The following is a 25,368-nucleotide window of genomic DNA, read 5'->3' on the forward strand; positions in this document are numbered from 1 at the left end:
GACCTCATCCTTAGAGATCGAAAATATCCTAAAAAAGCTCAAACCTTCTTCTCACCCTCAGGATACCATTCCCACCAATCTCCTCATCTCTTGTGCTAAAACCATATCCAAACCCATCGCACAAATCATAAATTGCTCCTTCTCTCACGGGATTGTACCTGACACACTAAAAATGGCAATCATAAAACCACTTATAAAAAACCTAATCTTTCTCCTGAAACCAGCCAATTTTTCGCCCAATAGCTAATCTACCATTCATCGCAAAAATCCTGGAACGAGTTGCAAATAAACAACTAACAGAATACCTAAACGACCACAACATTCTTTCCCCATCGCAGTTCGGTTTCCGCCAATCTCGAAGCACCGAAACCCTTCTAATCTCATTAACGGACTCTATATTACTTAATCTCGAAAACAGACAACCGTGTCTTCTCATCCTCCTAGATCTAACAGCAGCTTTTGACACGGTCAATCACAACACACTAATAGATCGCCTGGCAGAAATTGGCATCAGAGATGAGGGCCCTCAACTGGTTCAAATCGTTCCTACAGAACAGACAGTATAAGGTCAAGGTCAACAAGGAAGAATCTCAACCAGTCACCTGCAACTTAGGAGTCCCACAAGGATCATCACTCTCTCCAACCTTATTCAATATTTACCTTCTGCCCACTCTGCCAGCTCCTCATCAACCTGAATCTCGTCCACTACTTATATGCAGACGATGTTCAGATACTGATTCCAATTACTGAATCTCTCCAAAAAACTCTGGACTTCTGGAACTCTTGCCAACAAGCCATCAACAATTTATTCACTAGCCTCAACTTGATCCTTAATCAAAACAAAACAGAATATCTCCTCATTTCCCAAAACGGAACCTACACACTTCCAAGTACCATCTTGTCAACTCAATTAACAATAACCCCACAAGTCAGAAATCTAGGAGTTATACTTGATAATCAAATGAATTACAGATCACTCATAAATAACATCGTAAAGGATGGATTCTTCAAATTACAAGTCTTAAAAGACTGAGACCACTCCTACATTTCAAAGACTTCCGATTAGTTCTACAAGCAATCATTCTCACGAAAATAGATTACTGCAACTCACTTCTACTGGGTCCCTCCCTGCCAACGCCATAAAACCGCTACAGATGCTGCAGAACGCTGCAGCGAGGATCTTAACCAAGTCCAACAAAAGAGACCCACATCTCACCCATCTTAAAAAGCCTACACTGGCTTCCCGTCAAATTCAGAATACTATTCAAAGTGCTCTCAGTAACCCACAAGGCAATACACAACCTGGCACCACTCGAGCTCACATTCCCTCTCCAACTCCACACATCTTCCAGACCAGTGAGACAAGCCTACAAAAACAACCTTCAAATTCCACCGATGAAGTCAGCATTAAGTAAAAGAGCTTTCTCCACAGCTGGGGCCTAAACTCTGGAACACTCTCCCATCAGAGCTCAGATCAGTGCAATGCTCCACTACATTTAAAAAAAAGACTCAAGACTTGGTTATTCAACCAAGCCTTCCCATAACATCAACCTGCGAAATATCCCTGCCAATATCCCCTCAGTGGTAACACGCTAGAGAACCTTATAGATCTTCTCTAGAAATCACATGATCTTTGGCAGTCTATTATCAAAACCCACCTCTAGCCTATATTAGGCTCCGTACATGTTAATTATGTTATTACCCCCCATATGTCTTAATCCAAGTTAATTCGACCTGTTCATTGTAAGACATTTACTTGTCATTGTTGTTATTGTTTTAAAATGTAAACCGAATTGATCAGTAAATTCTGTTATTGGAAAGTCGGTATAGAAAAATGCTAAATAAATAAATAAATAAATTTGTAGTTGTTCGGAATCTGATGAGAGAGAATTCGAGTTTGGTAGTGAAGTTTGTCTGATGTAAAAGATAGCCTAGATTGTTTATTGCCACAAGGAGTCCTCCTCCTCTTTTCTTGGGTCTGGAGATGGAGATTAGGTCGTAAGCTTGAGAAGGGAGCTGGTTTGTGAATACTATATCCGTGGGTGTTTAATCAGGTTTCCGTGATTGCACAGATATCTGGGTTAACAGCGATGAGGTAGTCATTGAGAATGTGTAATTTTTGGAGAGAGACTGCGCGTTGAATAGGGGTTAAGGTGATTAGTGAGAGGCCTAGGAATTGTGTTACTGGTGATAGCATGATTGGGATTAGTCTTTGTGGACGAATATCGTGATGGGTTATAGGTTTTTGTGTTAGACCTTAATTTGTTCCTTATTATGGGAATAGAGAACTGGAGCATCTTGGAGTCAATGTTGAGAGGAGCTGAGAACAGGGATGTGAGATTTTTTTTTTTTTCCCCCCCTATATAAGAGTGACAAAGGCTATCGTTGAGGCGGGGTGTTGCCTATAACGATCTGAGCGTCAAGTTCTTGAACCTCTCTTTCCAAGCTGGGAGCACTAGCTGGCGGTACTCGGGGCGGCACGAAGGGGCGCACAAAGGGGCGGGCAGATGGACTCAGAACCAATGGGTATAGTGTACTCCTGATAGCAGTTGGAGACTGATCAGATTTCAATCTGACATCAGCCCTTAGTACATATACCCCTGCAGGAAGTGCAGCTCTTCAGTATTTTCCAGTCTCCATAGCAGTTAAGGACTATCTGCATGCTCTCCAGCGTTAGAGCATTTTTAATGGAGAAAACCCAAATTAAGAAGAAACTTACTTCAACGACGAGCCCCGCTCTCCTGCGGTGACAACCCTCTGGTCACTCCCCCAGTTTAGAATTCCCGAGGTGATTTCGGTGGTTCCCTCGGAGGTGAGCCTCAGTCCGGCGGCTGTCCTTCAGCGGGGACCTAGCCCCCTATCTCAGACGTGGCTGAGAGGCAGCGGGTGCATCCACGAGAGCGGTTGTGAAGGTATTTGCCCTCTCCCCCCGCAGCCAGATATCGCCCGGAACGAAACCGGGAAGCGCCGAAGACAAAGTAAGGTAGAAATCTTTTAAAGACTCTGGTCTCCGAAGCCCGAGGAGTTGCACAGGTACCACCGGCCGGGACCAGTGCCACCGGGTTGATACGCCCTAGCTTGGCCCGACCCTGGTCACAGCCAAGGCTTCTCCCATGTGCGAACGAGGGTGGTCGCCATATTGCCCGTGTGGTCGCAGTCGCCATTTTGGCCCTCTTTGCTGCCCTGACCATTGTCTCGATCCATGCGCGTAGGGTGAGCCGTGCGCACAACGTATACGCTCAAGTGCTGCACGCACAAGTTGCGTGAGCAACTCATGCTCATTAGGCCAGGCGCATAACTGCGACTTGTTCGCACATCAGTTTACACACAGATATCAGACGCACACGTCATTTTACGCGTCTATATCGATGGCACCACCAGAAAAAGAACTCAAGGCTCAGGGCCTCTGCCCAGCACGCCACATCAGAGCCGCACAACACGAGGAGGCTGACGCCCTGTGTATCCAGTGCAAGGAGGCCCTGGGGGATCAAGCCCAGGGCCAGCCCCATCCGGACCTGAGTGCTAGTTCCTCAATAAGTACCCCGGACCTGGCAAATCCCAGCGGGACCCCCCTCAAACGGGGCCCCCCAGGGACACAGCGCCTCTTAGCTTGGACCCAGCGTCTATCTCCTGGGTGGAATTTTTGCTAAGGCCTACACACCTTCGTTCACATGCAAACGGAGCCTCCAGTAATACGGCTACAGCCCTTATCAGAGGACCGCTACGTCCTGGCCCCTGCTAGGCCCAGGGTAGTGAATCCACCATCCGGAAGCCCCACTTACGGGGACACGGACATCTCGGATGAGGAATCAGAGCCTCTGGAGGAAGGGGAACTCCCTCCGGGACAGAGCCTCACCGGACCATGAATCGCTTCTTCACAAGTACAAGCTTCCAGACCTGGTCACCAGCAGCCTAAGGAACTGCGATACCGGGCCCAAGTTCATCGGGGGAACCTAGAAGAACCCTCTGCTAGAGGGATACTCCGCCAGACTTCCTGCCATTTCCCCCTGTTACAAGCTGTTCAACAGCTAATTGACCAGGAAATGGACTGCTCCAGAGTCCCACATTCAAGGAGGGACTGGCTATGGCAGCCATGTACCCTTTGGACCTGGCGGCCAAAGACCTGCTGACATGCCCAAAAGTGGATGTGATGGTCTGCACAGTCTCGAAGCGCACTACTATCCCAGTAGAGGAATGTGCAGCACTCAAAGATGCTCAAGACAGACGTCTGGAATCCATCCTTAAACAGTCCTTTGTAGTCGCCACTATGTCCCTACAGAATAGCGGCCTGCTGCACTGTTGTACACGTGCCTGCCTATCACAGACCAGGAGCACACACCCCTGGGGGTGCCATGGAACCAACAGTATCATTCCTCGCGGATGCTACTTCTGACCTAGTACTCACTGCAGCTAGAGGAGTGTCATCAGCCGTGGTAGCCAGGAGACAACTCTGGCTCCGAAGCTGGTCGTCAGACGCATCTTCCAAATCGAGACTCACAAAGATGCTCTTCAAGGGATCCCTCCTGTTTGCAGTGACCAGAGAAGCTGGCTGACAAATGGGGTGAGTCCCCACTACCCGCTGCTACCGGAGGACAAAAGCAAGAGAAACCAGCGACCCTTCCCCCTACCCTCCAGGGGCTGAGGCTCACAGCACTTCAATCCATACAAAAATAATTATCAAGCACCCCGCCCTTCTGGTAGGAACCAGCCCTTTTGGAACAAGCACAACAAGAGGGGAACCAGCTCGGGTCCAGGCCCCCAGCCGCACCCCACAATGAGATTCAGCCTACCTGTCCAAGGAATAAGCCATAGGGGGCAGACTAGCCCTATTCTACCACAGATGGATCGAGATAACTTCGCCCAGTGGGTTCCTAACCATCATTTAAGAGGGATACTACCTGGATTTCCTATGAACCCCTCCGGACAAGTTCGTGGAATCCCCCCTGCCACGACCTCTCCAAGAGGGTGGCACTGGAAGCTACACTGACCAGGCTACTGGTCTCGAGGCCATAACCCCAGTACCTACACAATAAATAATACTGGGCATTATTCCATTTACTTTATCGACCCCAAGAAAGAGGGGACGTTCAGGCCCATTCTGGATCTCAAGTCTGTCAACCGCCACCTGAGGATTCCCCACTTCCGCATGGAAACCCTACGCTCTGTAATAAGGGCGATACAACCGGGAGAGTTCCTCACACCCCTGGATCTTTCGGAAGCCTACCTACACATCCCGATCCATCAGGAACATCAGCGCTTCCTACGCTTCAAATCTTGGACCGTCAACCATTTCTGGGCACCTACCTTTGGGTTAGCCACACACATCCCGGACGTTCACCAAGATCATGGTGGTGGGTGGCGGGCAGCACTGAGGAAGGAAGGGATTCTCGTACACCCGTACCTAGATGATTGGCTGATCAGGGCGAAATCCCCAGAGGAAAGTCACCAGGCAACGACAGAGTCAAAACTCTTCTGGAGACCTTGGATGGGTGGTCAACACAAACAAGAGTTGTCTGCAGCCCTCACAGTCTCTGGAATACCTAGGAGTCTGATTTACACCAAGGAGAGAGTCAGCCTGACTTCCACAAGGAGATCAAAACTGAGGAACCTGTTACAATCCTGCTGAGCGAACCTTGCCCCACAGCAGGGATTACCTGCAAGTCCTAGGTCTGATGGCATCCACACTGGAAGTAGTGCCATGGGCACGAGCTCACATGATACCTCTACAAGCGCTCACTTCTATCTCGCTGGAATCCACTGTCCCAGAAACTACACAAAACACACCGTACGTCTTCAGCTCCCGGGCAGAGTTTCAGACCCAACTACGCTGTGGCTTACAAGACGCCCACTTAAGCCAGAGAAACAAGGCTAATCCTCACCGACCTGGATCATGCTCACCACGGATGCCAGCCTACAAGGATGGGGAGCACACTGCGATGAACTAACCGCCCAAGGACAGTGGAACGCAGAAGAATCAGGATGTGAACATCAAACCGCCTAGAAGCAACGGGCAGTCAGACTAGCCTGCCTACGGTTCGGTCACAGACTCCGAGACAAAGCGGTCAGAGTAATGTCAGACAACGCCACAACAGTGGCCTACATCAACTGTCAAGGGGGAACCAGGAACCAACAGATGTTCTGGAAATAGACCCTCTAATGGCGTGGGCGGAAGTACATCTCCAGGAAATCTCAGCCGTCCACATCGCTGGGAAAGACAACATCACGGCGGACTACCTCAGCAGAGAAAGACTAGACCCAGGAGAATGGAAACTGTCGACCGTAGCGGTCCAAATGATAGTGAGCCGGTGGGGAACACCAGACATGGACCTCCTTGCAAACCGATCCAATGCCCAAGTACCCAGGTACTTCAGCCGCAGACGGGAGCCTCAGTCCCAAGGAATCAATGCCCTGGTACAGACCTGGCCACAGGGGACTCTATTAAATGCCTTCCCGCCATGGCCCCTATTGGACGCGATCATTCACAAGATATAGCTACACAGGGGACTAGTACTTCTGGTGGTCCCAGACTGGCCAAGAAGGCCGTGGTACGCAGACAGGAGACTACTGGCAGGGACCCCCCTGCCTCCACATAGAGACCTGCTCCAACAAGGGCCGATCCTCCACGAGGACCCAGCTCAATTCTCGCTTACGGGCCCTGGCCCTTGAGAGGGCTCACCTGAGAGAGAACTGTTACTCGGGGGCTGAAATCGACACCCTGCTCCAAGCACGCAAATTCTCCACATCTTTAACGTACATTAGGATTTGGAGAGTTTTTGAAGCCTGGTGTGAAGACCACGACATCACACACCACGCTCAGTCAAATTCCTGCGATATTGGAATTCCTACAGAACGGACTACAGAAGGGATTGTCGCTCAACTACATCAAGGTACAAGTGGCCGCATTGTCATGCTACAGCACCAAGAGCGAGAGCGGCAGCATAGCCTCTCACCCGGACGTTTCACGCTTCCTGAAGGGAGTCAAACACATCCACCCACCCCTAAAGTGGCCGGTACTTCTTTGGACCCTCAACCTGGTCCTGGATTTTCTAGCAGGAGTCTCCTTCAGGCCCCTCCGTGGACTGTCTCTCCGTCTATTGACTTTGAAGACAGCATTCCTGCTGGCAGTTGGTTCAGCCCGCCGCATTTCAGAACTACAGGCACTGTCCTGCCATGAGCCATTCCTCAGACTCACCCCGGGAACCATCCAGCTACACATGGTTCCTTCGTTCCTTCCCAAAGTGGTGTCACACTTACATCTCAACCAAACCATCTCGCTATCATCGCCGGACAAGCTTATGAATTCGAAAGAAGCTCAAAATCTATGTCACCTCAACATCGGCAGACATCTATCCAGATACCTGGAAGTGTCAGAACCCATACGAAAAACGGAACACCTATTTGTCCTTCACAGCGGGAAGAGACAAGGGGAAGCGGCCTCATGGGCAACCATAGCCCGCTGGATCAAAGAAGTCATCAAGGCGGCCTACGTAGAAGCAGGCAAGCCGCCACCTCTACAGGTTAAGGCCCATTCTACTAGAGCCCAGGCAGTGTCCTGGGTAGAAACCAGAATGTTGTCACCCGCCGAGGTTTGCAGGGTGGTGACATGGTCCTCCATCCACACCTTCTCCAGGTTCTACCACCTGGATGCTCAGGCTCGGGAGGGTACGGCATTCACAAGGACTATCCTAAGCGGGTCACGGGCAGCCTCCCACCCGGTTCGGGAGTAGCTTTTATACACCCATTGGTTCTTAGTCCATCTGCTACATGCTAGGAAATGGAGAAATTACTTACCTGATAATTTCATTTTCCTTAGTGTAGACAGATGGCCTCAGCATCCCACCCTTAGCTGCCGTTACTCATGGAATTTCGAATGATTCAAGGGTAAGCCATGCTTCCTTCACTTAGGGCACCCACCCTGCCAGGTGTCGATGCTGGCGGTCTCCGCTATAGCCAATTCTCTTGCACATGCTCAGAAGATACAATCAAAGCTGCTGAGCTAGGAGAGAGAGGTGACTGACTGTGCCTTTGATGTCATTCATCTTGTGTGGCTGTTTGTTCTGTTGTCCATAGAGAATAGCTTGTAACAGGTAAGCAGCTTCACTTTATATATGGTGCTGTGCACTATCACGGACATGTGGGACTATTCTTCCTGTTTATCCATGAAGAGCTTTGTTTTCTAGGTATGTGAATCAGCTAGCTTTCATTTTAACTTCCATGTAAAATTTGCTCCTTTTACTGAGATGTGTATGATCTAGATCTACAAAAAATAATCATTTTGCAACTCTAAATCGAAAATTTTGTAGCTGGGGGGCAGCAGCTGGTGAGGGCTTCTAGCTTGCTGCTTCTTTACATGTAGTGTGGATGGTGCTGGAAAGAAGCAAAGCTCCCAGGGCTGCCCCTTACTTGCTTCCATGCTGCTGACATCTCTGAGGGACAGTAATAAGCACTAATGAGGTGACTTGCAGTCTGGGCAGCGAAAAGGGGGGGGGGGGGGGGGGGGGGGGGGTCATGCTCTGACTCACATTCTTTTCTGGTGCATATTTTCTCGGCTGCATCAGGTAACCCTGGATTCTTCCACATCCCACTACAGCAAGAGAGTCTGTCCCTAATCAGTTCAGAATCAATTCAGACTGTGTTGTCCGTATACTCCTACCCACCCCAATGTATATGTTCGAATTCCTAGAGCAGTGGTTCCCAAGTAAGAAACAGGGCCCTCCTTCACCTTTACATGGATATCTGCTCCCCTTCCTCTAGTTTGACAAGTGGTGGCATGCAGCACAGGGCCTGTGAATATACATTTCCATGCCCTGCTCCCTTCTCTGCATGGGTTTCCTTTTAGACCGTAAACCTGTACAGAGAGCACAAGCCTGTGAGCATGAACAGAATCATAGGCCCTGCACTGACAAGTTTGTATGCACTGCCCTAGAGCAAGGCAGAAACTGTGGACACCAAGCCTTATTCTATATTGGGGTCTTGCTTCTTTTGGGCAATTCTTGCAGCTGAATATAGAGCAGTGCTGGAAAGCTGAGGGCCATTATGCTTGGATGATGTTGGATCTGCTGCTGAGCTACAGCTGGAGGAGGTGGGGGTCCATGCATAGCACAAAGAGGCAGTTCATGTCTTTCTCTGTTATCCAGTACATTGTGTTCTTCATATGAGAGAGAATCCCTTTCTCTTGAAGGGAGGGGGAGAGCTTTTCTATGCCAGGAGAGGACTTCTGTAGGAAAATTGTGAATCACTGTGCTGTATTTCACTCTGGTCTGTAGTGGTGGGGGACAAATGTTCTCCATCCTAAAAAGGAAGACTCCAAATTTATTGCTGGCTTGGGCCCCTCATTCTCCAGCTGAAGTCTCTTGGGTACAGAGACTACTCAGTGTGATACCTAGTGCTTACACAGAGGACTCTTGAGTGTTTCAGCCTTCTCTCCCTGGAGAGTGCTGTAGCATCTGACCTGTATTTGAAGGATGGTTATATCTTAACAGCATGGGGCTCATCTCGGACACTGCTTCACATGAGGAGTAAGTTCCCTGCATTGTATTGCTTCAAATGGTTTTACCCTTTCTTCTCCATGTCTTTGTTTTTTTTTCTTTCTGCTACAGAGGTGAGCGAAGGTTTGAGAAGCCCAGTCGCCGAGATGGAGGTATGTTTTATGGCCGAAATTATGGCATGCTGTGTGTCACTAGTGCTTGGTGAAGCCCTCTTATTGGGGCAAATTTATCAATAGGCAGAATAGGCAAGTGTTTATAGGCAGTTTCCCTTCTGCAAGAGTCAGTGATTTTCCATCAGCTGCAATGCCTCCCACATCTTCTTGGGAAGGAGTGAGTCAGCAGGGTGTCCTCAAGCCTGAGGGCAGGCAGCCAGGGATATAAATCTGCCTCTGTCTTTTATGGATAATGAAAGACCCATGAAGTGCTGAACATCTGACTTTTAATGATGGCAAGGTTCTTTCTCCCCCCCACCTCACCCCACTGTTCTTGTAATTTTGATTTTCTGTAAATAGATGTGCATGGAAGTTTACATTTCAAATATACAGAAAATATGAATGTACATGAATGTGACTGAGGGAAAGCAAACTTGTTTCTAAGTTGGAAACAGAAAAAATTTAAGTAACAAAAAGTAAGAGGAAAAGCTAACCTCTTAATTCCTTTTTATCAGATCAGTCAGATGAATGGATTTTGTCTCCCTACCAGCAGATGGAGACAAAATAACTGTTGCTGACATCACCTCATATAAGATCTTGTGCACCCTACAGCTCTTCAGTATTTGTCTTTCTCCAGCAGAGGGTGGATGTGCCGGCCTGTCCAATTGTGAAGGAGAGAAATTGCTCCTGGGGATCTGGTTCTCCTACCAGTTTTGAATAGGGCCAAGCAGGTGGTCAGTGGCCGCTGACTAGAACTGGTCTGTTGGCTTTGGGGGGATTTGATACCCAGAGGAATGTCTCCCTCCTCTTCCACTCCTTTCTTCCCTCCCCTCTTCTCTTTAAAAAAAAAAAAAAAAAAAAAAAAGTATGTGTATGTATATGTATGTGTATGTATGTGTATATATGTATGTATGTGTGTGTATGTATATATATATATGTATATATGAGCTAGGAAGTTACCAGATTAAACTGAGCCGGAAGAAATGGTTCTGTCTCCCAAAGACTGAGGAAGGGGAGGGCTGGAGAAGTCTTCTCACCAACCATATTGGGCCTTGCTGGGAATGCCCAGAAAAACAGCCTGACTACATAGATGGTGACCCCTGCTGAACACGAAAGGCACTATACAGCCATCAGGGACCACAGCAGGTGCTCAGCAATTTCCACTTTCTGATGTACCTATCAAAGTGTGAAAACCTCCTTCCCTTCTCCCAACTCATGTAAGGCAGTTGCAGGGAAGCTCCTGTGGCAATGGGCCAGACTCCACTGGAAGGATCCGAGGCAGGCCCCTCTAGAGGGTGGGATCAGGCCAGAGAGATATTGTAGGTTGCAAGGCACAGGAAAGAGTTATTTACTGGGCTATTCCCTGTACGTACCTGGATCAGTCCAGACCCTAGGTTATGTCACCAATCCAGCAGAGGGAGGCAGAGAAACATTCTACTGACTCTGACGTATACCCTGGGGTACCACCTGCAGTCCATCAGTATTTCTCTGTCTCCCAGCAGAGGTGGGCATGCCTAACCCTGCAGTCTATGGTAGTTTTTGTTTTCTAGTCAGGTAGTTTAGGAGTCAATTTAGTAGGCTTTCCATCTCTCTTTGGGAGAGGCTGTTCTTTTCACTGCCTCCCGGGAGGGCTGGGAGGTCCTGAAGGGACTATCCCTCCTGATTCTGAGGCCGCCGGAGTTGGGGAGGTTTGTACCCAGCAACCTCTCCTGGCAGGGGTGATACTGGGGGGCCCCGGTTCACTTCACCCTACTTGGAGCAGCTCCCGGGGTCCGCGGCATTTGGTCAGGTAAAAAAAAATAAATACATTTTTTTCCCTTTTGCTTTCTGGTTCTACCGGCAGCTGTATCATGGTTTACTTACCTTTTCTGTGTTCAGCGGTGTTTTTTTTTGTTTTTTCGCTGGGGTTTATTTTATTTTATTCTTTTAAATTCGCGCTGTTTTTTCTTCACAATGCCGCAAGGTGAGGCCTGCCGCGCCTATGGAGACGTGCGTGCGCGTCTCTCCAGACAGAGTCTCTGTTCTGTCTGCCTCACGACATCCTTTCCTTTTCATCTTTCTCTCACTGACCTTTTGTACCGGGAGTGGGACACTCCTGAATTAGGTCTTAACGTAGCACGAGCTATGGAAAAGCTATATCCATTACCTGAGGAGGCTTTGGAAATTTTAAAGTTTCCCAAAGTGGATGCTGCTGTGTCAGCTGTCACTAAAAGGACGACTATTCCAGTGATGGGAGCTACGGCTCTTAAAGATCTACAGGATCGTAAATTGAACGTTCAGCTCAAGCGAATTTTTGAGGTTTCGGCTCTGGGTGTTCGGGCGGCCATGTGTAGTAGCTTGGCTTTGCGAGCTGGCCTGCGGTGGGTCCAGGCATTACAAAACAATTCTTCTCTCTCTAATGAGGAGGTAGCACAAGCTTGTTTGATTGGAGGCTACAGTTGCTTATAGCGCAGATGCTTTATATGATCTCCTCAGGACCTCAGCTCGCTCTATTGTGGCTTCACTATCGGCTCGCAGACTCCTCTGGTTGAGGAATTGGTCTGCAGACGCATCCTCAAAAGCTCAGTTAGGGGCTTTACCCTTTAAGGGAAAATTGCTCTTTGGTAAGGAATTGGAAGATTTAATTTTGTCCTTAGGTGAGAATAAGATTCACAAATTACCAGAGGATTGTCCTAGATCTCGAAGCTCTTTCTCATCCCGCTCTCGTTTTCGGTCTGGTCGAAGATTTCGTTCTTCTCGTCCTTCGGCTCCAACTGCTAAGCAGTCTTCGGGTAGACAACAGAATTGGCCTCAGTCCTTTCGTGGCCGCCGCTTCGGAAGACCTGGAACTTTCAAGCCTCAGGTGGCACAAAGTCTGCCCAATGAGATACGGCCGGTCCTTTCCCCGGTTCCGGTTATAGGGAGCAGACTGTCCCTGTTTTACGGGGAATGGGCCAGTGATAAATCAGTGATAAATCAAGGTTACGCTTTAGATTTTGTTCGGCTTCACCACCGGTTTCTAATTTCACCATGTTCTTACCTAGGAAAACGTCGCATAATAAAGGACTCTCTGCAGTGTTTGAGCGACCTCGGAGCTATAGTTCCAGTTCCAACATCAGAACATTGGAGGGGTCGTTATTCAGTTTTCTTCGTCGTTCCCAAAAAGGAAGGAACTGTTCGTCCCATTCTCGATCTCAAAAGAGTCAACCGTTGCGTAAGGATTCCCAAGTTTCGAATGGAAACTCTCCGGTCTGTCATAGCTTTGGTACACAGGGGAGAATTTTTAGCATTTCTCGACCTCACCGAGGCTTCTCTTCACATCGGCATTCGTTCCGATCATCAGAAGTTTCTCAGGTTTTGCATTCTAGGACAACATTATCAATTCAGGGCTTTCCCGTTTGGGTTAGCCACAGCTCCCAGAACATTTACCAAGGTAATGATTGTGGTGGCCGCACAACTCAGGAAGGAGGGCCTGTTGGTACATCCGTACCTGGACGACTGGTTAGTTCGAGCGAAGTCGGAATTTCTTTGTCACTCAACGATCAACAGGGTCATCGACCTTTTGCAGTCTCTAGGCTGGGTGATCAACAAGGACAAGAGTCACCTAGTCCCTTCCCAGTCTCTGGAGGTTTTGGGTGCACTGTTCAACACTCGTCAAGGGAAAGTGTTCCTTCAGGAACATCGCCTTCTCAAGCTTCAAACGCAAATCCGAAACTTACTATCCACTCCTATACCATGTGTACGGGATTACTTGACAGTCTTAGGCTCAATGACCTCTACTCTGGAGTTGGTTCCCTGGGCCTTTGCGCATATGAGGCCACTTCAGTCTGCATTGCTTTCACGCTGGAATCTGGTTTAGGAACTATACCACCTTCCCCTTCCCCTTCCAGAGATGGCTCGTTTCAGCCTGGATTGGTGGTTACAGCCGGTCAATCTACGGTGGAGAATACCTCTAGAGATTTCGGATTGGACTGTGGTCACCACCGACGCCAGTCTTTCGGGCTGGGGAGCGGAATGCCAGAAAACATCTGTACAAGGTCAGTGGTCCAAAGAAGCGCGGTGGTCGATCAATCAGTTAGAGACCAGAGCGGTACGCTTTGCCATAATCGCTCTTCAACCTCTCCTTTGCGGGAAGTCTGTACTGATTCTTTCAGACAATTTGACCACGGTAGCGTACATCAACTGCCAGGGAGGAACTCGAAGCTTCCTGGTAGCGTAGGAAGCGCAACAGCTGATCACCTGGGTGGAACAACATCTACTCAGCATCGCAGCCTCACACATTGCCGGGGTAGACTGTTCAAGCCGATTTCCTCAGTTGTCATCTCGATTCAGGGGAGTTGGAACTGTGCGAAGAAGCCTATCAGTTGATATGCAACAGATGGTCCACACCGGCAGTGGATTTCATGGCAACATTCCAGAATTCAAAGGCCCCTCTGTTCTTTAGCCGCAGGAGGGAAAGAGGAGCGGAAGGAGTGGACGCTCTGGTACTTCCTTGGCCAAAGGATGTTCTTCTCTGTGTTTCCACCCTGGCCTCTGATCGGCAAGGTCCTGCGTCAGATAGAGCTTCAGTGAGTGGATGTTGTTTTAGTGGCTCTGGAGTGGCCACGCCGTCCGTGGTTCGCGGACTTGGTCAGTCCACTACGATTTTGGGGTCTGCCGTGCCTTTTGTCTCAGGGTCCGGTTTGTTTGGAAGAGGTTGAACGCTTCTCTCTAGTGGCATGGCTTTTGAGAGGCGTCGGTTAAAGAACAAAGGTTATTCCAATGCTGTGGTAACTACTTTATTACGTTCTCGTAAACCTTCTACATCTTTGGCTTATGCGAGGTGTGGAAAGTTTTTGAGTCATGGTGTATTGAGCACCAATTAGATCCGGTGCACTCTTCTGTATCGGATATGTTATCTTTTTTACAAGATGGTTTAGCGAAAGGTTTGTCCTGCAGTTCCTTACGTGTCCAAGTTGCAGCTTTTGGATGTTTTCGGGGTAAGGTTTGTGGATTATCCTTGGCTGTGCATCCGGATGTAGCTCGTTTCTCAAAGGCGCACATCATCTACGTCCTCCGTTCCGGAACCCTTGTCCTGCATGGATTTTGAATTTGGTTCTTAGGGCTCTGTGTGCGGCCCCCTTTGAACCCCTTAAACATGCGACTTTGAAAGATCTTATGTTTAAGGCGGTTTTCCTTGTGGCCATCTCCTCAGCTCGTAGAATTTCGGAGTTAAAGGCCTTGTCTTGCAGAGAGCCCTTTGTTAGAATTTCCGATTCGGGAATTTCATTACGGACTGTGCCTTCTTTTTTACCCAAGGTTGTGTCTTCTTTTCATTTGAATCAGTCGATAGAGCTTCCTGCTTTTCCATGTTTAGATCGTATGGATCTAAGGATCTCAAGAAATTGGATGTGCGACGTATGCTGTTACGTTATCTTGAAGTTACCAACAGTTTTCAATTGTCTGATCATTTGTTTGTTCTGTGGAGTGGCCCTCCTAAGGGTCATAATGTTTCCAAGGCTACGATTGCTCGTTGGTTAAAAGAGACAATTCGGTCAGCTTATCTTCTGGCTCGTCGAGATCTTCCTGAAGTTTTGAGAGCTCATTCCACTAGGTCGCAAGCTACGTCCTGGGCGGAATGTCAACTAGTTTCTCCTCAGGAGATTTGTAAGGCAGTGACTTGGAAGTTGGTGCACACTTTTGCTCGTCATTACTGCTTAGATGTCCAGGCTCCAAGTTCAGCAGCCTTCGGAGAGAGTGTTCTCTGAGCGGGACTCTCTGGGTCCCACCCCAAGTAAAACAGCTCTGGTACATTCCAGGGTCTGGACTGATCCAGGTATGTACAGGGAAAGGAAAATTGGTTCTTACCTGCTAATTTTTGTTCCTGTAGTACCATGGATCAGTCCAGACGCCCACCCTTTATGTCTGTGTATAGCAATTATCTTTTCAGAGAGTCCGCTTGTTCACTGTTTTGGTTTATAAGCCGCTTTTCATGCTGTCTACTTTTTTTTTTTTTTTTTTTAATGTTTCTTGTTTATTCCCATGGTTTTTGTGATTCTGCTTCCATTTAGGATTTGTGAGTTGGAAGTACGTTTTAGCGTTTAGATAGCTAGTTAGTATTTTAGTGATTACATTTCTGCTTTGATATCGTTCAATACTGATGGACTGCAGGTGGCACCCCAGGGTATACATCAGAGTCAGTAGAATGTTTCTCTGCCTCCCTCTGCTGGATTACATAACCCAAGGTCTGGACTGATCCATGGTTCTACAGGAACGAAAATTAGCATGTAAGAACCAATTTTCCTGTGGGGCTGGAGGACTGGCTTCTGCTGGGAGAAGGGGGAGCAATGCAAGCTGAGGGGCAATGAACTTCGCATTGCCTCTCTCCTCTTATTTTATTTAGATTTTTATATTCTGCTTTTAGCACTTTTTTTTCCAGCACTTCAAAGCAGATTACATTTCCTGTCGATAGCAGGGCTGAATTAGCCATGCTGTCTGGGAGACGTTCCTGGTGATCTCTAGGCAGCGCTTTTCTCAGTAACCACAGAGTTTTGACTGTGTGACTGCTTAGGTCTTCCTGCGCGAATCTTCTTGATTCCTTCAGTCTTAATTTTTCTGCGCTACTCTCAGAGGAATTTCTTCAGTCCGAAGTTTGAAAGACAACAGCTATACCTCCACGACCACCCTGATTTAAATATTGCCAGTGCGGGAAATTTAGGTCCATCACTGATGGACATAACTACTGTTATCTTTGTCTTGGGCCGGACCACGACCAGTCCACTTGTAAAGACTGTGGTCGTATGTCCCCCCGAGCAAGGCGGCAACGTGCTGAAAAGATTGCACGTCAAGGAGTCAGGCTCGTATGTCCCAACAGCAGACTGCCACTCTGCCCACTCTTCTCTGGGTCCTAAACAAAACAGACCTGACGAGAAAAAGAGCATCATCCCTGGGGCCTCAAGGTAAGTGGGCCATCACCGACACGGGCAGTGCCGACAGGCGGGGCTGAGGACAGGGCCCAAGACCAAACTAAAGCTCCGTTGGTAGTTCCAGAAAAAACCCGGAGCAAGCTGAAGATCCCTGCATCTACAACACAGAGTGACACATGACGCTCCAAATCTCTGACATCTTCGCCCATGTCCAGTTCTCATGCACCGATGCACGTGACGCACTTTCGACACACTCTTAAGCGTTTGCACTCCCAAGCGTTCGACGTCTTCAGTACATTCGAAGCAATCGAAGCGCTTGACGCGTCACGAACACGATACGAAGCGTGATGCAAGAAAATCAAGGAGCTCAGAATTAGAGTTCCAACATGGGTTAACAACTCAGATGCTCTGAGACATGGAACTCTCAGATGGAGAACCATCTCCAGGCTCTTCCTTATCTGGAAGCTCATCCAACACTTCTAGAGAAACTTTCTCAGACCTATCTTCGGTTTCACACATGAAGTGCTCTTTGCCTCAACTTCAGGACCCTCTTGTCAAATGGCAAAGGTCTTCTCATGTTATCCAACCAGCCCCTCAGAACCCTCTGGGCTCGTCATCTGACATTCTCCTGGCGGCACTGCCTATACACTCCAGAACCCCCCCTCCTGACGGATGACAACACGGGGGGCCATAGGCACAGATTGGCTTCCCATGCCATGAACCAAATATCAAAGATACTCGCCAATTTTTTCTCATCCCTAGAAGGAGCAGCACATGGGGACCTGCCCAGAAGCCCCTCCCCAAGAGTATACCCAACGGCAAACAACTCTCCATTTATTTTTATTTATTTATCAAGTTTTATATACCGTCATTCGGTAATGCCATCACAACGGTTTACATATTTCAACAAGGGGATGGATAGGTAGTACAGAGATCATCATCAAGGTAAAGATAAGGTAAATGTACAGGGAAGTGTGGGTATAGGTACAGTCAGGTTAAAGTACAGCAGGTAAGGTACAGAGGGGTGAGTTAATAAGGTGGGAATTAAACTATGGGAAAGGTTATGTTCTCAGCTGGAAATGATTCGGAGTTATGTTGTCCTTGGGAACTGAGCATGTTGAAGTTCATTTGGGAGTTCAGTTGCTAAAGTGTTGTTGTGAGAGTTAGTTTCATTGTAAGCTTTGAAGAACAGCCAAGTTTTGAGATCCTTTTTGAATATTTTTAAGTTGGATTGCATTCTAAGGTCCATCGGGAGTTCCATAATTTAGGGCAGGTGATGGAGAATGCTCTTTCTCGGGTTGTAGATAGTTGTGCTGTTCGGACAGGGGGAATTCTCAGAAGGCCTTTGTTGTTTGAACTTAAGTTTCGTTGAGTCATGTGAGGAATGAGGTTAATGACTGACCAGTTTGATTGATCTTTATGTATTAATTTGTGTGTAATGGTCAGGGTTTTGTATTCTATACGGTATTTGATTGGTAACCAGTGTAGGGAAATAAGGATGTTGTAATGTGTTCACATTTTTTAACGCCTGTTAGAATTCTCACTGCTGCGTTTTGTAGGATATGGAGCCAAGACCATTCGGAGCCAAATCCTCCTCCTTTACCGCGACCGGATTGGATCCATCACAATTCACACCTTGCTTATCAGGATCTTCCACAGGCATGCCATCAGACCCGCCAGAGAAACCCCCACAACCTCCTCACCACTTGAGGACTTAACTTCATGTTTATTGAGAAAATGGGGGTGGTTCTAAAAATAGAGATGGCTACAATTCCAGACCCCAGATCAGAAGTTCTGGGAATATTAAAAAATCTTTGAGATTCCACCTGAACAGATAGCTCTCCCTCCTCATGCAGTGCTCGATGTAGTAATGCAGAAAACATGGGAATCCCCTTTCTCTGGTCCTCCCATTTCGAGGAAAACTGATCTAAAGTTCCGTATGCGGAGCTCATTGTATTTTAATACTGTCCAGCTATTACATAATTCCATCGTGGTGGAATCCGCCATGAAAAAAGCCTGCATTCTAACACCCCTCCTGGTAATTATAACTTATGTAGATGACTTTGGTGAAAAGACCTTCCAAGGGGCAATGCTAAATGCAAAAATTCAACATTATCAATTATATAATCACTCAAAACCTTTGAGTGTTTACAAGCATTGAAACCCACTTGCACATCTGCTTCGAAGGATGGAATGCTACCCCAGCCATTCTTAGACATGGAGGAAGGGCTGCGACACCTCCTTCGAACAATTTATGAAGCATTTGAAACATGAGCTCGTACCTCGGCGATCGCTGTAGGAGCTCGTCAACTAGCCTGGCTAAGATAGAGTGCAATCCGAGAGGATATACACGAAACATTAGCGGATCTATCATGCAAAGGCGATAACCTTTTCGTGGACAAATAACGAGAAACAGTCTCCCTCCTTAAGGAGCAAAACGTGGCGGTTCTATTCTTGGCATCACCTGCGGAGCAACCATCTGCTTCGAGAAGGTATTTTTCCACATATCGAAAACCTACCTACCAAAGGAGACAGTACCATTAATTTAATCCATACCGGCCATCATCCTACCAACAACCCAGAACCCAAGGGCAGGCTCCACTCCCCAGGAATAGACCACGCCAACAATGGCAAACATCTGCTGTACCTCAGAAACCAGTGCAAAATTTTTGAAGGTTGCCAAGCCACTATCTCCACCCTATACAGGAGGTTGCCTATCCCAGTTCTACACCGCCTGGGAATTAATCACATCAGATTGTTGGGTTCTAAAAATAATTCGGGAAGGATACAGTCTCCATTTCAAAAACATTTCGCCTCTACCACATCTATCCCACATTCCACACAAGATTGTCAAATGACCCTTCTGCAAGAAGAGGCTTCCAACCTCATGAAACCAGCAAGCCATTCAAAAGGTTCAGAGAAGCAAATGGAACACAGGATTCTACTCCCCAGATTTCCTCATCCCAAAGAAATCAGGGGAGGTCTTCACCCAATCCTGGATTTGAGAAACCTAAACAAATTCCTTGGCAGAGAGAAATTCAAAATGACCTCTTTGAAGTCCATCCTTCCTCTCTTACAACCCAATGACTGGATGTGCTCAATAGACCTGAAAGATGCTTATTCACACATACCAATGCACCATTCCTCTTGGCGTTATCTGTGCTTCCAGAACAATGGACAACACTACCAGTACAAGGTACTCCCCTTTGGTCTAGCATCAACCCCCAGAGTGTTCACCAAATGTTTGGTGGCAGTAGGGGAAGGGGATCTAGCTCTTCCCCTACCCGGACAATCGACTTCTGGTGGCCTCAAGTGAAAAAATACTGCTCAAATCAGTCAGACAATCAGCTGTCTCAAGGAACTGGGATTCCTAGTAAATTACGAAAAGTCTCATCTACATCCCACACAACAGTTCCAATTTATCAGTGCCAAAATACTGTAGCGGGGAGGGCCCTAATGATTCAATCCCTATCTCACAATCTTCAGCTTACTCCTTACCCCTCTTCCCAGAGAATGCTAGCCCTCCTGGGCCATATGGCTGCAGCCATTCATGTTATACCTCATACAAGACTCCATACGAGGTGTCTGCAGTGGGGCCTAAAAAGACAGTGGACCCAATTAACACAGCTGTTTATGCTATCAAGTGACACTAACTGCAGCCATGACCACAGACATTTCATGGTGGCTTTCTACCACCCATCTACTACCGGGGGGGGGGCGGGGGGAGAGAGACACCCTTCCACTGTCCTTACCATCAACTAATACTCATCACAGATGCCTCCAGAAAGGGTTGGGGGATGCACTTAGGAAACCTAAAGAGACAAGGGTTGTGATCTCCAACCAAAACACGTCTTCAAATAAATCTGCTGGAGTTGAGAGCAATCTGGAACGCTCTACTAACCTATGCCAAGCATATCAAGGGGAAATGCCTTAACATAGAAACATAGAAATGACGGCAGAAGAAGACCAAATGGCCCATCTAGTCTGCCCAGCAAGCTTCACACATATTTTCTCTCATACTTATCTGTTTTTCTTAGCTCTTGGTTCTATTTCCCTTCCACCCCCACCTTTAATGTAGAGAGCAGTGATGGAGCTGCATCCAAGTGAAATATCTAGCTTGATTCGTTAGGGGTAGTAGCCGCCGCAATAAGCAAGCTGCACCCATGCTTATTTGTTTTACCCAGACTATGTTATTAGCCCTTATTGGTTGTTTTTCTTCTCCCATGCCGTTGAAGCAGAGAGCCATGCTGGATGTGCATCGAAAGTGAAGTATCAGGCACATTTGGTTTGGGGTAGCCTTATGATATACACAGACAACCAAGTGGCAATGTTCTACATAACCAAAGAAGGAGGGTCAGGTTCCTGGACTCTCTGCCGGGAGGTGAATAGAGTACTCAGCTGGGCAGAAACTCACAAAATGTCCTTGCAAGCAACCTACCTACCGGGATTGGACAACATTACAGCGGATTGCTTGAGAAGAGTTACTAGACCAGTCCAGGAACCTGCTCATGTTATCCTTTTTGTCTGTTCATCTGAAGAAAGCTTTCAGCTAAATGGATACACTTTCGATAATCTTCAGTTTTTGGATTGTTTTCATCTGTTTTTAATCTCTCAGTTGGTGAGGAACCAAAGAGTTAGTGTTTAACAAACCCTTTGCTCATGTAGGTGAGAGAAAAGGGTTTTGCTTTGATACAGAAATATTGAAGAACTGCAGGCTGCACAAGACCCTATATGAAATCATGTCTATCTAGTTATTCTCTGCCTCCATCTTCTGGTAGGGAGGCAAAACACATACATCTGGATTGGTCTGGTAGGACTATAGGAAAGAATTAGCGCATAAGTCTGAATTTTTTCCTTTTAAGGACTAGCGTGCATTGGTTCTTTTGTATAAGTATCCATGGACTGATGAGGCCAAAGCATCCCCTCCTACAAGAAGATCAAGTTTGCTTACTGTAAACGGTGTTTTCTGTAGATAGATGAATTAGCCATGCTGTATGGTTATGTCCTCCGTGCCACTGGGTGGCGGAGCTCTCAAAGACTAGCAAAGTCTTTTAGCTAGGTACTCCCTCCCTCCTGTATCATGACAGGATCACCTCAGGCTCCTCAGTATCAAAGCAAGGTAGATATGCTAGAATTGTCAAGGGAGGTGGGGGCGGGTCAGCACGGCTAATTCATCTGCTATCTATGGAAAACACCATTTACGTTAAGCAAACTTGCTCTTTTCACGTAGATAAGCAGCTGAATTAGCCATGCTGTATGGGAGTCCCCAGCTAACTTATTGAGCTGTTATTGTGTCATTAAAAAAAATTATTTTTTTTTCACAATACGAAAATAGTGGCAATCTTTTCCTATGAAAGCTCTATTTGTTTGGAATATTGCAGTTTTGTAGGATAATCCTTTGCACAAGGGATCATCCTTCATTTGTTTTCGTAAATAATGGTGGGATGTGAAAAGTGTATAGCGGTGATTATGTCGCCCCTTCACAAATACCTATGAGAGGTACCTGATGGAGAGAGTGGCAATCGAGGTTGCCATTTCATGCACATGATGTGTCCTTAGGGTCGCAGATAGCATGCGCGACCTTCTATTAATGCTGAAATGGATATAATTGTATATCCCTGTGGATAAGCTGCTCTTGTCACTGGATGCTCTTTTGCGTTTGGATTGAATGAAAGAAATAGTTGTGAGAGTCAACTGGGTGACAGAGTGCACTTTTTGCAGTATGTCAGTGCATAATTGCAATCCAAGGTGCACCCCTTGTTCCCCTTAGCAGTTGCAAGGGGACTTGGAGGGAACATGAATAAGGTGATGGACAGGTGAATGTGGAAAATTGGAGATCGCCCTTGGGAGAAAAATTTTATTTGGGTGAGTGCACGAGGTTACCTTGTCGTAGTGAATTGAAGATGATGAGGGTTGTGAACCCATGCTAGTGACTCATTTAGTCTCTTTACAGAAGTTAAGTAACCAAGATAAACGCCGTCCATGAGAGGTAGCGAAGGTGACAAATGTCCATAGGTTCAAAGGTGAGCCTTAGCTATTTGAGAGCTATATTAATGTCCCACGGCACCGGTGACTTATGTAAAAGTGGGCGTAGGTGCAATACTCCTTCCATTAATCTGGATCCTAAAGAATGCCCTAAAATAAGATCTCCATCGAGAGGAAGGTGATAAGCTTTGTAATGCTTAAACGAACTGGCAGCGAGGATGTAGCAAGGCTCTTGTTGTAAACAGATGAAGATAGAAGAGAAGCCGTTAAGGCGTGCAAGTTAATGGGTCGAGACCCATTGATGTACACTAGGAAGTGTAGCAGGACCACTTTCTCTGGTAATTGAGTCTGATTGACAGTTTCCTTGACGACAAGAAATGTGAAGGTAGGAGAATGTGTAAAGGCTGGTAAGCGATCCTTCCAATCTGCATGCCGTGAGTGTAGGGAGGCGTGAAGAGGCTATAGGAGTGTTTCCTTTCCTTGAGTAAGAAGATGTGGGCTGGCGCTCAAGGGAATTGAGTTGCGGATTAATAGACATAGTAGATAACCATACCATGGTTGTCGTGGCCATTTTGGCGCGATCAGATTCAGATTTGTTTGGTCTTGTATGCATCTCTGGATTATGTGAGAATGTGTACAGTAGGTTGTGTGACTTTTTGATGAGAAAGGCATCTGGAACGAGTCTGAGTGGGCTCGGTTAAACGGAGTAAGTTCTCTTTTTCCCTGTAGTTCTCTGTTTCAAAGAGATTGACTGTAGGGAGATTTCAAATTGAGAAACGTCTTGAGCCAACTTTGGATTCAGCTCCCAGTCGCGGGGGGGGGGGGGGGTGGCGGCAAAACATTCTTGCTGAGTTTGTCCGCATTGGAAATATGAATCCTGGGTAAATAATTGCTTGTAATGAGATGGATCTCTCGGGATTGCCGTTTTGTAGAGGTTCGATGAACCGGACCCTTTTTCTTTATTTATATAGAACTTTGGCAGTTGGTTGTCTGTGTGCACCATGACTATTTTCCCATGCAGGGAATCCTTGAAGGCTCAAAGGGCCTTTTTTAACTCTTGGAGCTCTATAAGCTGAATGTGTAATGTATGTTTGTACGAAGGTCATAGACTTGGTGTCTATAAGTTGTGCAGATGAGCTCCCCCTCCTTTAGGGGGATGCATGTGTGGTGAGAATCACCAGATGTCGAAGGGATCAGAGAGGCGAGCCCGGCAATAGTATGAATGGGGTACACAATATCGTAGGTCCCACTCCATGCTGCTGGTTAAGGAATGGATGTGGAGAATGGTGGAAATTTGAGTCCATTGGTGTTTGAGACCCCTTTGCAGGGGTATGTGAAACCAGGTAAATGGTTGCCCCATATGACCTAGAACAGTTAGGACTTAGCGAGCTGGTATTGCGGTGCTGTGAAACGGAGCTGTCGAAATTGCCATGCTGGGTCAGACCAAGGGTCCATCAAGCCCAGCATCCTGTTTAGAACAGAGGCCAAACCAGGCCACAAGAACCTGCAGTTACCCAAACACTAAGAAGATCCCATGCTACTGATGCAATTAATAGCAGTGGCTATTCCCTAAGTAAACTTGATTAATAGCCTTTAATGGACTTCTCCAAGAAATTATCCGAACCTTTTTTGAACCCAGCTACACTAACTGACAACCAGATGTCTAACAGGGTTACCTCCTACCGCCATAAGAGACTATGTTCCTGACAAATGGTAGGAAAGTCCTGTCTTGGATCGCAACAATGAAGTCTCCTATGAACTGCAAAGTCTGAGTGGGCTCCAGCTTCGAGTTTTTGAAGTTGATCAGTAGGCCCAAATTGTCTAAGCTCGAAAATCATCTATAGAAGATTTTCTTGTGGTCATGTTGGATTGGATGTTATTTGGAGCCAATCATTTAGATAGGGAAATATTTGCAACCCCTGTCGACGAAGGCGCTCTATTGCTCCTGTCCTGCAGTTGGTGCAATCCTGGAGGCAGGAGCAAGCACGAATGGAAAAATCCCTGTATTGGAAATATTTGTTGTCCACTCGGGAACAGAGGGAGCACTAGGGAATGGGGTGCATGGATACGCGAGCATATGCTGTTTTGGGTTTTTTTTTTTTTTTTTAAAAGCTAGTGCAATCCCCGGGAGTGAAGAAAGTAAAAATGGACTTGAGAGTCATTTCGCGAATACGTTTTTTTTTTGTTTTTTGTTTTTTTAGTATCTGGAGCTCATACAGGAAGTGTTCCTGGTTAGGTGATACATGTAGTTTTTATAAGAACCATTGAATTCGATGTAATGATATTCCCTGCTGGGAGATAAGTGGACAATCTGCATCCCAGAGGTGATGGAGGTGGCCCAATGATTTCTAAAGACCCCACTGGGACTTTTTTTTTTTCTTCACGCTGACATGGTCCTATAGTTGATTAGCCTGTTGTCTCCATGGTTGGTATGACGGAGGCTTATAGTAGGAGTGAGGCTTAAGGTTTTTGGGTTTTTTTTTGATCCTCGGTAGGGGGCAGAGGCTGAATCTTGACATCGCCGTTTCCTGTTCCTTAAACCTTGTGAACGTATCCATGAATTGAGATCCGAATAAATTTTCCTAGACGATATGGTAAATTTGTCCATTTGTCAGGAACATCGTCTCTTATGGCGGTAGGAGGTAACCCTGTTAGACATCTGGTTGTCAAGGCATTTATGGAAGTAGATTTCAGAAGTGCCTCCATCCTTGTTTGAGGGAATGGTATGTAGGAGGAAAGTGGTGTCTACCGTCATTGTTTGGAAATGCGGGTTTAGAGCCCGTAGATTACCCAAGACATGTGCGATATAAAACTGATGGTTTGAATGCAGGCGTTGAGCATTTCAGATGAAATGGCTAT

General features: G+C 47.0%; 1 protein-coding gene across 6 annotated transcripts in view; it reads left to right on the forward strand.

The window, feature by feature from the left end:
* GIGYF1 (GRB10 interacting GYF protein 1) overlaps positions 1-25,368 on the forward strand; it is a 459,255-nt gene that overhangs the window by 179,709 nt on the left and 254,178 nt on the right. For all 6 annotated transcript variants that reach the window (XM_029581610.1, XM_029581609.1, XM_029581612.1 and 3 more), the window contains one exon: positions 9,600-9,640. In XM_029581610.1, the coding sequence (XP_029437470.1) occupies positions 9,600-9,640 (41 nt within the window). The remainder of the gene's footprint in view (positions 1-9,599; positions 9,641-25,368) is intronic.

This window comes from Rhinatrema bivittatum, chromosome 16 (assembly GCF_901001135.1).
Source record: "Rhinatrema bivittatum chromosome 16, aRhiBiv1.1, whole genome shotgun sequence".
In the NCBI taxonomy this organism is placed as follows: domain Eukaryota; kingdom Metazoa; phylum Chordata; class Amphibia; order Gymnophiona; family Rhinatrematidae; genus Rhinatrema; species Rhinatrema bivittatum.